Source organism: Crinia signifera, chromosome 9, assembly GCF_055691185.1.
Source record: "Crinia signifera chromosome 9, ASM5569118v1, whole genome shotgun sequence".
NCBI lineage: Eukaryota > Metazoa > Chordata > Amphibia > Anura > Myobatrachidae > Crinia > Crinia signifera.
This window is the reverse complement of record NC_139225.1, coordinates 18,915,668-18,929,087: the sequence shown is the minus strand read 5'-3', so window position 1 is coordinate 18,929,087 and position 13,420 is coordinate 18,915,668. Positions and strand designations below refer to the sequence as shown.

Below are 13,420 nucleotides of genomic sequence, written 5' to 3'. Positions count from 1 at the left end.
GCACTACACTACCTGTCATCCGCGCCACACACAGAGCATTATAATACCCACCCATCATTATATCCTTACTCCTCTCAGTAGAGGATCTGGATTTACCATATACACTTGTATAATTACTACAGGATGTATATGTGCAATGGATAACCCGAGGGGCCACCGACAGACCCCGATACACAGTCCTGGTCTATAAAATCAGGACGCAGGTTTCTAAAACATGACTACACAGTTTTATTGTGAAATTCCGCTTGCTGAGAGAGTGTATATTCAGACAATATCATCAACATGAAAAGAGGAATAAAATTAGACAGCTTTAAAAACACACAGAAAGAGAGACTGCTGGGCCCAAACCTTGTAGAGACAGAGGAACAGGATGGGGGCGATATGATATGGCACAGAGACATTTAGAGCGCATCGGCACTCTTCTGCAATCCGCTTCCTGTTCCTGGGGCTACATCGCACCCCGACATCAGAGGCTCGAGGCCTGCGCGGAGGAGTGTTCCCCTCTAGGACAGACAGGAGCTGCCTGCGGCCCGCCAGGTGAGAGGAACCAGGACTCCCAGCAGGGTATATGCTGGAGTGCCACAGGCTGCCCATCTCTGCGCTGTAGGAGATTTAGCCCAGCTTGCTCATGTACAAAACATCCGAGACACATATATATATGTATAGAAAGGGAAGATCAGTTTTTGTGAAGCAGAATAAAAATAAAAAATAAATTCTGCTGCTCTGCAACCCAGAACCAGCGCTGATTCCTGGAGAGGACAAGCAGAACATGGCACCGCCGGCCGCCCCATGAAGATGGCACTGCCTGCCCAACTCCTTCAAGTCCTAGAAAACATGGCACTGGAGCCCAAACCCTTTCTTGAAAGTGTCCTGACAAACATGGCACTGCGCACGTCCCCAGCAACAGGGCCCGCAGGACATGGCGAGGACCTTATCCCGGGTGGAGGGGACCGCCTCCCTCCTTGTGAGGTCCCTTCCAGTAAGGCAGTGTGGCTAACATAGAAGGAGAGGTGCGCGGCTTCATCACGGGACCCCCTTCTCAGCCCGAGGTGTAGAACAGAGCTGGAGCCGCGTTGGGCAGAGAGGGGAGCAGGCGGAGTGCGTGAGGAAAGGGGGGGCGGTGGGGGAGGCCGTTTCCATTCGCAATTCGGATGCGCCTTAGAGCAAATCACATGTGTTCTTCTTGCGACCGCGCTTGGCCTGGAGAGCAGCTCTTGTCGCCATCTCAAACACTTCCCGCACACCGTCCTTAGTTTTAGCGGAGCACTCCAGGTAGCCAAAAGCACTGATCCTATTAGCCATATCACGGCCTTCTTCTGGCTTCACCGGCTCCTACGTGGAAAAGCAACGTCAGGCGCATAAAACCAGAACTCTCCTTATGATGTAGTAGTAGTAGTATTATTATTATCCCCCCCCCCCCCTCCTGATCACTCCCTTTCTCTTACCAATTGGACATGCCCCAGACTGCCACCTTCCCTTTACTAATGTCCAGGCCCCCGGCTGTCCCAAGGTCTGGCCACTCCCATTCTGTTCTATTCACACCTGCTAATGGCCAGGCCCATCCCGCCTAACTGAATGTGTACAAAGTGACCGCAACCTTCCCCGTTCTAATGTCCAGGTCCCAACCCTAACATCATGTCTGGGCCCCGGGGCATTCCCTTCTAATTACCATGTCCCAGGCTTCTAATGTCAGGGCCTTGAGTTCCTCTTAAATGTCCAGGCCCTGACCAGACTATTCACCCCTACTAATGCCCAACTGCTGTCTTCCCATACAAATGCCCAGGCACCTGACCAATACGGTCATACCTGTTAATGACCAGACTCCTCCACCCCAATATCCAGGTCCCAACTACCTCTCCTAAAGACCAGGATCCTCCCCCCTAACATCCAGGTCCAAACTACCACCTGCACCTGCCTAATGTCCAGGCTCCTCTCCCCTAACATCCAGGTCCCAACTACCACCTGCCTCTCCTAATGTCCAGGCTCCTCTCCCCTAACATCCAGGTCCCAACTACCACCTGCCTCCTCTCCCCTAACATCCAAGTCCCAACTATTACCTGCCTCTCCTAATGTCCAGGCTCCTCCCCCTAACATCCAGGTCCCAACTACCACCTGCCTCCTCTCCCCTAACATCCAGGTCCCAACTATTACCTGCCTCTCCTAATGTCCAGGCTCCTCTCCCCTAACATCCAGGTCCCAACTACCACCTGCCTCCTCTCCCCTAACATCCAGGTCCCAACTATTACCTGCCTCTCCTAATGTCCAGGCTCCTCCCCCTAACATCCAGGTCCCAACTACCACCTGCCTCCTCTCCCCTAACATCCAGGTCCCAACTATTACCTGCCTCTCCTAATGTCCAGGCTCCTCCCCCTAACATCCAGGTCCCAACTATTACCTGCCTCTCCTAATGTCCAGGCTCCTCAGCCCTAACATCCAGGTCCCAACTATTACCTGCCTCTCCTAATGTCCAGGCTCCTCAGCCCTAACATCCAGGTCCCAACTATTACCTGCCTCTCCTAATGTCCAGGCTCCTCAGCCCTAACATCCAGTTCCCAACTACCACCTGCCTCTCCTAATGTCCAGGCCCTACCACTTTTTTTAGACTAATGTCTCCTTTCCAAACCCCTTCCCCTTTAAATTTCCAGGCCCCGGGCCACTACCTTCCCTTCCTGGTGCCCAAGCTCCAACCCTTCCTTAAGTCTCAACTATTCCTGTCCATATGAGCAGGGAATAATCATCCAGTTTGCCTGCCTGATGACCAGTTCCATGACCTCGGCCTTACTAACGACCCTGACCAATCCAGTCCTTACAGAAACCCACCTAACATCACTACACATACATATATGCATATTCTGTGCTACGCACCTGCTTCATTTTGGCCAGCTCCCGGCGGGTGTGCTCGTCATTCCTCAGATCCTTCTTGTTTCCCACCAGTATTATGGGCACATTGGGACAGAAATGTTTTACCTCCGGAGTCCACTTCTCAGGGATGTTTTCTGAAGACAAGATACATCATTAGTTACCCACAAGTGAGCAGGAGGAAAATTTAGTATAAAAAAAAAATATATATATATATATATATATATATATATATATATATATATATATATATATATATATATATATATATATATATATATATATATATATATATATATATAATTTACACACCTAGGGGGTTTCTTGCACCACCAACATGGCAGGCCTGACCAATCAGTGGTTCTCCATTTGTTGTGAAATTACACATCCCAGCATGCCTTGCCACAGTTTTAGCATACCCCAATAATCAAAACTGTGGCAAAGCATGCTGGGACTTGTAGTTTCACAACAGCTGGAGAGCCAGTTATTCAGACCTGATCACTGCAGAGGCCTGTGGTCAGATAACTGACGCCCCGCCATAGTGAAATCCTGCCCCATGCAAGTCTGTAAATGGCTTGCGAATCGATCACCATTCAGCAAATCTACAAGAGACCGGCTGATCGAGGATGGAGCGGACGTCAAACTCGCATTTTTCCTGATACTCCCCACAATCGGCGACTTCCAGTCAGTCAAACTGCGGCTGGGTTGCGAAAAAAAATAATATTTTGCTGATTTCTGTCACGCATATGCGCTGCGGCCCAGACACTTGTTGTCATTCAATAAATCGATCAGCTTTCAAAAACAACAGAAATCAGGTCTGAATAACCCCCAATGTCTCCCTGGGAAGTCGCTAAAGTGCACAACATGAGACGGGAATATTGTACTCAGATTTAGCCGATTGCAGGTCTGAAGCTGTTTCCTAACTCATGCCTCTTACACCAATATAGATAAAATTCCCATAGACTCACCCAAACTATCGGGACTGTCGATGGAGAAACACATGAGGATGACATCAGTATCGGGATATGACAGTGGTCGGAGGCGATCGTAATCTTCCTGGCCAGCTGTATCCCACAGAGCCAGCTCAACCTGCAAAAACGCCGGAGTTAGGATCAGCTGTAACAGAGCTTATGCTGCGCTCAGTCCACGGAACGCTGGCCTCATGCCTTACCTGTTTGGTGTCAACCTCAATGTCAGCCACATAATTCTCAAACACGGTGGGCACGTAGACCTCCGGGAACTGGTCTTTGCTGAATACGATGAGAAGGCAGGTCTTCCCGCATGCTCCATCCCCAACAATCACTAGCTTTTTACGTATTGCAGCCATTCCTGGGAATAGAGACAGGAGTCGTCACACGCGGCAGTTGTTGGGAGAAAACTCTTTTACCAGATCACCATCAAAACTGACGTCACTTGTACTCAACATGCAAAACGTGCCTGCGTGTAACACAGCGTCCTGTCTTTGCCGCAATGATACACAGTGCCTGTGACACAATGAGGGCGAGGCTAGAGGAAATTGTGAATGTCCTTTGTTTAGCCTTATTCTGATTGCTATTAAATATGTGCTGACAGGTGCTAAAATCATGAAAGGTAGCAGGGCAAATATGGAGGACAACGAACATAAGTGGGGGCCCCAGAACTATGGCTCTACTGAAAGCATGGCATACCAACGCATGGGGGCCCCGGAACCATGATAATGGACGTTACTTATTTTTATTAACAAACACATCCACATTTATTATTATCATTATATATCAGCTTGAAAGAAGTTCCAAAGAGGAAAATTGTGCTCACCCATTATATACAGTACAGTATATTCCTATCGTAAAGGCATCACAATGAGGTCACACCTCCCCTTTGTGACTCCATAACCCACTAATGACATCAGTGATGAGGTTACACACCTTTCTGTGTCTCCAGTATGTCACCAATGACATAGTGACGAGTTCACACCTCCTTATAATGTCACCTGTAGGCTATTGACATCACAGTAATGAGGCCACACCTCCCTTGGCCTCTCCTGTATCTCACGCATGACATCACATTGATGAGGCCTCACCTCCCTTGGCATCTCCTGTTTCTCACTCATGACATCACATTGATGAGGCCACACCTCCCTTGGCATCTCCTGCATGACATCACATTGATGAGGCCACACCTCCCTTGGCATCTCCTGTATCTCACGCATGACATCACACTGATGAGGCCACACCTCCCTTAACATTTCCCGTAACCCACAAATGACGTCACGGTGATAAAATCGGGCCCGGAAACTACTCCGACCCAATTTTGTGTTCATTTGCCCCCGTCTGACCCCGGCTCTATAGCCACACCCACACAGACCATGACGTCAGGCCTACCCCGTGACGTCATCACAGTGTAACCAACACACACAAACTTCTCTATACGGGTCCTCTCACACCCGGAGACTGCCACGCACCGTGCTCCCATGAAGTCACAAACTCCGATTTTACGTCATACGACCCTCGGGCGGGAAACACCCTAATCGCGCGCTCCCGTTTAATCACACAGCCTCTCGCCTGACGGGCACGCTCAGCCACTCCTACACTCCCCCTATACAGAGAATGACACGCGGCCCGAGCTCTACGCTCGAGGAAAGGGCACCTACCGTCAGCTCTGTCCCGCTGCTTCCACCCGTCCGACCAGCCGTGACGTGTCAGCTACCCCGCCTTCTACGCCAATGGCAGCGAGCGCCGCCCAAGACTGGCAGCCCAGCCAGCCAATAGCCGGCAGCCCCCGGGGAGCGTACAAGTGACAGGAAGCGGATGTGATTGACGCTTCAAAAGAGCCAATCACAGGCCTGAAAGCTTAGCCAATCACCGCAGCAGCTTGGTGATGACATCGAGCGGCCGCGCCGGTCACATGACAAGCCGGAAGCATATCCATATATGGGGAATATGAAACCTGTCTATGTGTGATCAGTGGTGGAGCAACCCTAACCTGGGATGAAGTCAGAGCTCAGGTGGGGTGGACACGGCTGTGGTTCCCCTCACTCTTTAGAATCCTGCTCGACATTGGGGGCTCATTTACTAACACTGACCTGTAGTAGCCAATAGGACACAGTCTTATTGTGTAACATGGATGCTAAGCTGTCACCCACTGGTGGATTGGGTCCCACCATGTCCACGCCGAGGCTTGTGGTTGCCACCATGGGTCGCCGCTTTCTGGCTCCGGTATCATGACTTGGTTATGGCATAAAGGCTTGTCAGTCAATATGTTGATACCAAACAGTCGACACAGTCAACTGTTTAACTAACATACATAAGGTCTACATGTTAATGGTCAACACCCACTAAGTGGGTGGCAGGGGGGACTACCAACTTTGATCGAAAAGAGGAACACTGCCACCATATCGAAATTGAGGGTACTCCGGTAGCTAGGCATGCTACGGCAACTGAAGCTCTATAATAAGTGCTTTCACATCGCAAAATGTAGGGTCGCACGCACCAGGACTTTGAAACGGTTCAGTCATGTTGCGAGCCTGCATTCTGCTCTTTTTGGCCCCTTCAGGGACAGGTCAATATTGCCGGTTCGCTGATGTCATTTGGGGGAGGGGCAGAGCATCATCAGGGGAGGGAGAGGAGGCAGCACTTGGATCAAACGCTGCTCCACGGTCGCTCGACCCGATTAACCCTTACACTGCATGGCAACCCGGCAATGAATGAACCGGTGAAGCCCTGCTTTTTTTTTACCAGTTCGTAATGCTGGTTTGTTGAACCCGGTAAGCCCTTTCAGATTGCACCGGGTCGAACCAGCAACAAACCGACATGAACCTGGTAGTTAAGTGCAATCTGAAAGGGGTAGTAGTAGTACGTTTATTTATAAGGCGCCACAAGGTGTCCACAGCGCCGTACATAGCAAACAAAAAAAATAAATTACAAAGGTAACGTGCAGGGTGTGTTGATAAAATACAGCATAAATAGGGGTATAGCTGGTAGAACTAAAATCAGCATCAGTTCTGAAGTTGTCAAGGAGACTGAAGATGAAGTAGAGGAGGGGTAAAGAGGTAGGGTGAGTACGTGAGGAAGGAGGACTCTACTCATAAGAGTTAACAGACTAAAAGGAGGTGGGTGGACGAACGAAAAACAATAGGATAAGTAGGAACGGATGGAGGGGTAGGGTAGGCAGTAGGGTGGCCAATCCCGGGATCGGGATCGGCGGGATCCCGGGATTTGGCCCCCAAAACGACGGGATTTCAATCCCGGGATTGGAGTTTCCAATCCCGGGATTTCGGGATTAGACGGCGCATGCGCCGTCTAAATCCGGGCAGCGTCTGAGCACTCGCTCAGACACTGCCCGGCTTCTCCCATACCCGGAAACGTAGCACTGCACAGCGTGACGAGGTCACGCTGCGCAGGGCACAGCCCGCCCATCCGCCCCGGCTCCTGGCCAGCACCCCGCCTCCAACCCAACAGCTCTCCCAACCCTGCTCCCGGCAGCACCCTGCACCAGCCCGGCCGCCCACTCTGCAAAATGTAAGTAAATAGTGGGCGGCCAGGGCGTTTTAGGCAGCTAATAATAGCGCTATGCGTGTAGGTGGTATAATGGATGCATTTCCCATTAAATAGCCATATTTCAGGCGTCTGTCCGCACTAGGGATGCCAATCCCGGGATCCCGGGAATCCCGGGATTGAGCATTTTTCAATCCCGGGATTGAAAAAATGCCCCGGGATTGGCATCCCTAGTAGGCAGGATAGGAGAAGCAAAAGAGGTTAGGAGGAGGAGGGATAGGCTAGTCGGAAGTGGGTTTTGAGGGAGCGCTTGAAGGAGGTAAGGGAATCAGCAGTGTTAAGAATGGATTGGAGAGGGGTGAGAGGTAGCCCAGAGAGAAGGATGTTGCAGTAGTCAAGGCGGGAGATGACAAGAGAGTGAATGAGAATTTTGGTCGCGTCAGTGGAGAGGAATGGTCTAATGAGCAAGATGTTGCGGAGGTGAAAGCGGCAAGACTGTGAGAGAGCACGAATGTGGGGGGTGAAAGAGGGAGGAGTCAATGATGACACAGAGGCAGCGCGTTTGGTCAGTGGAGGTGATCTCGGTTTCACAGGTTTCTCAGAGTTCTTCTTGGTGGCTCGTCTTTGAAGATCAGCTTTAACCATGTCCATTTTATTTATTTTTTTAAAAAACCTTAGGCATGTTAAGGACCGAACTCACGAGGTTACTGGGACATGGTGGGTTGGCCACTACTTTTGGCCAAAATTATGCAAAGAAACTGAATTGTACTTAATGAAACTGCAGGTATTCAGAATAGAAGTGTTTGGAACAAGCACCTGCACTTATTTTTGGTGTGTGAAGAAATCATCATCATCATCATCATCATCATCATCATCATCATCATCCCTGCTGGAGATCAGTGTGTTTTACTATGGATCATGCTAGCAGATGGAGTAGACCTCTTCATCTGGAAGTGGTAAGACAAGGGTGGCCAATAGGTTGTCACTTTATAGAAGATGCTTAACGTAGTTGGGTTGAAAGGTCGACATATTAGGCCAACACGGCTAAGGTCGACAGGGTTCGAAGGTCAACACAAGGATTAGGCCAACAATGGTAAAGTCGAAAGTCAAAAGGTTGACGTGTTTTACACATTTTTTTGCCCCGAATGTCAACATAGTCACTGTGAAACTGTACCGCTGCACTCGCCATGCTTCGGTCAGAGTGCTACGCTGCACTCGGAACACTATTATCTTCTCCCTCCGCGATATAATGGATGGTAGAGCATGATATACCACCCGTCCGCACAGGTCAGCTGAAAAAACAGGATTTCTGTCTTAAGGTGGCCATACATCTACAGGGATGCGGTATGAAATCCCAACGGTCACAATACAGACAAGGAAAATACCGACATATAGAATGTACAGGTAAAAGAGTCAACATGACTTTCGGTTGACAGGTCGCAAGGTCAACATGGTTTTTTTTCACTTTTTTTTACACGAATGTCAACACAGTCGACATGCACACAGTTGAAAGTGAACCACTTCGCTCGCTATGCTTAGGACATGATGCTGAAGCCATGGTGGTACACTGGGAACATTGGGGTATCCTTCTGGTTTCAGACCAGGCACCAAGGAGTTAACTTCTCCTCCTTATGCCCAGCCTCCAGTTATTTACTTAATAAGCCAAGAGAGGAAAGGAGAAGCAAGAACCCAGACACACAGAATCTGACAAGGCTGTCTTTTACAACAAACATAAGAGAGGTTGGCCGGCTTCAAAGCAATTGATTGGCCACTGGATTAAGACCGCTATCCATCAGGCTTATCTGCTATCTGAGAAGCCGGTTCCCGCATCTATCAAGCATCACCTATGGCAGAAGAACCATCTCAACTCTCTAAACGTAGGGCGGGCGCCCCCTGTACCACCATGGCTTCAGAAAAACGGATTTTACAGGGAAGACAAAAATCCTGTTTTATTCTGTCAGCAAATGGTGGGACGTCCTAAAGTAGTCCCATTACGGGCGGGAATGCTCCCGAGCTGCACTGAGAATGCGACACCCATAAGCCGCAGAGGCAAAGGTGTCAAAATGGTAATATTTAATGTAGGTATTTGCAGAGGACCACGTAGCTGCCCGACAGATCTGCTCTGCCAAGTCCCTCCGACGAAAAGCCCATGAAGATTCAATGGATCTAGTAGAGTGAGCCTTGATAGATGCGGGAACCGGCTTCTCAGATAGCAGATAAGCCTGATGGATAGCGGTCTTAATCCAGTGGCCAATTAATTGCTTTGAAGCCGGCCAACCTCTCTTATGTTTGTTGTAAAAGACAAAGAGTCCTTTTACGGAAAGGTTTGGTGCGGTCCACATAGGCACGCAAGGCCCGAACATCGTACAAGGTGGCAAAAACATCACCGTCCGCTGAATAACTTTCTGCACGAAACGCTAGTCCAGACATGTGGGCAGAACAGCTGCTGGCTGAGGACGTCGGCTTCCCAATTCAACAGACCTGGTATGTAAACAGCTGAGAGCCGGCAGGTACTTCTCCACCCAAAGAAGAACGTTAGTAACCTCAAGCATGGCCGCTCTGCTGTGAGTGCCCCCCTGGTGGTTGATGTAAGCCACTGCCGTGGCGTTGTCATACTGGATTTTTACCGGCCAGCACTGGATGGAGGATCCCTCCTGACGGAGTCCGATAGACTGCTCGGAGTTCCAACACTTTTATAGAAAAACGTGGCTCCTGAGGTGTCCAACGACCCTGAAACAAGAGGTTCTCGACTACAGCACACCAACCCTGCGGCGGGAAGCCCATAAAGGGATCAGTCTGCAGGGTTGTGGGGGCGGGGATACAGGTACCGCTGACCTCCACCTCTGGAGCCTCCATGGGACCTGCTACAAACAAGTGACCGTCCCAGGTGGCGGGTCAGCATGAGCTGAGCCCCACTGCCAGGATCAAGCAGCGATGCCCCCCACGCCGCTTGGTCGAACAGCTGTAATGGAACACCCACAAACGTGTCTACTTACCCATCCTGTGCTGCAAGCGGCCTCCCCCAGTGCCTGAGGGGAGTTGCTGGACGTGGATAACGGACCCGGCGACAGACACAGGAGGAGCATCAGCTCATGAAGCAGCAGGAAAAACCTGGAGGCTGGCCGGGGATGGGGAGGAGGTGTCTCTCCCCTGCACACAAGAAAGTAATTCCTTGGTGCCCAGCTTGAGACCAGAAGGGTACCCCAATGTTCCCAGTGTACCACCATTGGCTGACAGAATAAATGTCGACCTAATGCTTTTCGATCTTCCAACCCTGTCGACCTAAGCCATGTCAACCTCCAGTGGTCAACTTAATGACCGTACACCATGTAGCTGCTGCTGGAAAAATAGGAGAGTCACTCAATGGGAAGAGGAAAAAGGGGAGCAGACTATTTTATCAGTCAATCCAATCTCACAAGTATTTATATCAAATACTTTTCCCTCTAGCCCAGGCATTCCCAACCACGGTCCTCAAGGCACACCAACAGTGCAGGTTTTAGTGATAGCCAGACTTCAGCACAGATGGTTTAATCAGAATCCCTCAGATACTAATTAAGTCACCTGTGCGCAAGCCTGGATATTTACAAAACCTGCACTGTTGGTGTGCCTTGAGGACCGTGGTTGGGAAAGCCTGCTCTAGCCAAAGTTCTCATGGTTGTGGTCCTCTCCCTTCCTACCTTAATTGGGAATGAATAGAGAACAGGATTTTAGTACACATGGTGAATCCTTTTTTAAATGGTTTGCTGCCATTTACATGGTTATTTCATTCTAGGTTTCCATGTTGGACAAGTGTTCCCGGTTGTTAAAGTTTAGGGCAGCACAGCTGGTGTAGTGCAGAGGTTCCCGAACGCGGTCCTCAAGGCACCCCAACAGTCCAGGTTTTAGGTATATCCATGGCTCAGCACCCCCTTTGAAAAAGCTGCATCCCTCAAGCAGTGAAACGCGTTAGGAGTATTCTCTGGACCGGACCAGCTGACATCGACTGGACCCCACTCCCCCTGCCCCTTGCCATTTGGATCATCATTGTCACGTTTTTGCCCAAGCTCTCCCAGCCTGTCCCCCATCACAGTGGAACTCTCCCATCTCCATCTATTCCACAATTGCTGGCTACCATCCCAGCCGGATAGCCATTGTGCAGCGAGTGAAGGAATTGTGGTTGGCTACTTCTATTCAACATCATCAAGTCCACCAACCCTGAGGACACCTGCCCCCCACCTTCTTCAGTTGGGACCTCTAGCGAAGTGGGAAACTGTGGCTATATACCATCTTAGCCCCCGTCATCATCGGGTCATTGCCCATTGTGGCCCCACTGCCGCATTCAATTGAGGACACCCTCGCAATTTTGCACCTGGGATTGGACTATCCAAGACACTGTGTGGTAATTATCAGCCCATTGGGCTCCTTGACTTACTCCATCCACTGTTATACTTCACGATCCATTGGGATTATTTCCAGTATTTATCCCACCAATTCAGCCTCCGGTCCAGATCTATCAATTTTATTATATTAACCCGCTTATTATTTTAATTTTCTCATATTGTGCTATGTATTCATGATTTTTAACGTTATTAAATATTTGTATACCTTTTCATCAAACCAGCGCCATGGCTCAGCACAGATGGCTAAATCAGACTGACTAAGTTACTAATTAAGTCACCTGTGGCCAAGCATGGATATACTTAATACCTGGACCGTTGGGGTGCCTTGAGGACCGCGTTTGGGAACCTCTGGTGTAGTGATTAGCATTACTGCCTCACAGCACTGAGGTCATAGGTCCCAATCCCACCATGGCCCCAACTGTGTGGAGTTTGTATATTCTCCCCGTACTTGTGTGGGTTTCCTCCGGGTACTCCGGTTTCCTCCCACAAACCAAAAATATACTGGTAGCCTAATTGGCTCACAACAAATTAACCCTAGAATGTCTTTGTGTACATGTGGTAGGGAATAGAAATTGTAAGCTCCACTGGGGCAGGGACTGATGTGAATGTTCATATATTCTCTGTACAGCGCCGCGGTATATGAGTGCGCTATATAAGAAATTGTTAATATTCTCTGTACAGCGCTGCCGAAGATGTGTGCGCTATATAAATACCTGGTGATAAAATATTCTCTCTGCAGCATTACAGAATTATGTGTGCGCTATATAAAGAACTGGTGGTAATAGTCTCTGTACAGCGATGCAGAATATGTGCGCGCTATATAAATAACTGGTAATAAATAATAATTATTATTGTACCAGTCCCTGGGGCTCAGTTAATAATAGAGGTTTTCAGAAGGTAAAGAGAACCTTTCAAATTTGTGTATAAAACTCCTATAGCAGCTTCTAAGCCCCAAACAGCTTTCTAAGACGAGTTCTCTCCTTTAACCCCAATCCTATACACCAACACTAAAAACAGGATTCTTTAAGATTATTGTACTAATAATTACCTAATACCTCAACAGATTTGAGATAGAGCTACAAATGTAGCTCTACAAATCAGTGCCTGTTTTATACACCTATTCTACTTTAAGTGCATAAAACCTGGGTTTTTCAAGGAACACACATCGACCCTGGTTTTTCTCTCAGTGGAAAAGGGTTAAAACATAAAAAAAAAAAAAATAGAAAAAAAACGCACACCAGACCAAATACCTGGGAATCCAACTCTGGGAACGACCATATTTTGACATGGGTAGAACACAGGGTAAGGGGCAGTGTAAATGGGTTACCCAGGTCTGATCCAGGATCCGTTACAGCACCCCGAGAGCCCTTACCCCCTGAACTGAAGGAGGTTGGAGGACACTGCACGCCCTGTCATCGCTACAGTCCCAGGCAAGCATTGGAGTGAAGTGAGCCAGCAAGGATACATGTGTGTGCAGATGGTGGTCACATAACATGGAATATATAGGATACAAATGTGTGTAGACTACGGTCATGTGGATCTTTTGAACTGGTTGACCGAATACATGTTTACAGACGTTGTAGATTATACCACATCCATATTTATGACAGTCCAAGCTCAGTACGGGTAGCCTGTTATACATACTCAGGACAGTTCCAGCTCAGGAATGGAAGCCTGGCTGTAGATCATTACCCTTCCTCGGCCAATAGC

The 13,420-nt window shown here is 49.0% G+C and overlaps 1 protein-coding gene across 1 annotated transcript; it reads right to left on the bottom strand.

Annotated features, from left to right (window-relative positions):
- Positions 1 to 204: 204 nt before the first annotated feature.
- On the bottom strand, positions 205 to 5,639 carry LOC146037259 (transforming protein RhoA-like). The gene is made up of 5 exons (XM_083161286.1): positions 5,489 to 5,639; positions 4,031 to 4,188; positions 3,828 to 3,948; positions 2,866 to 2,996; positions 205 to 1,332 (listed from the first exon to the last, which is right to left on the bottom strand). The coding sequence occupies exons 2-5, from the start codon at positions 4,184 to 4,186 to the stop codon at positions 1,159 to 1,161; spliced, it is 582 nt and encodes a 193-aa protein (XP_083017412.1). The 5' UTR covers positions 4,187 to 4,188; positions 5,489 to 5,639; the 3' UTR covers positions 205 to 1,158.
- Between the last annotated feature and the right edge of the window lie 7,781 nt (positions 5,640 to 13,420).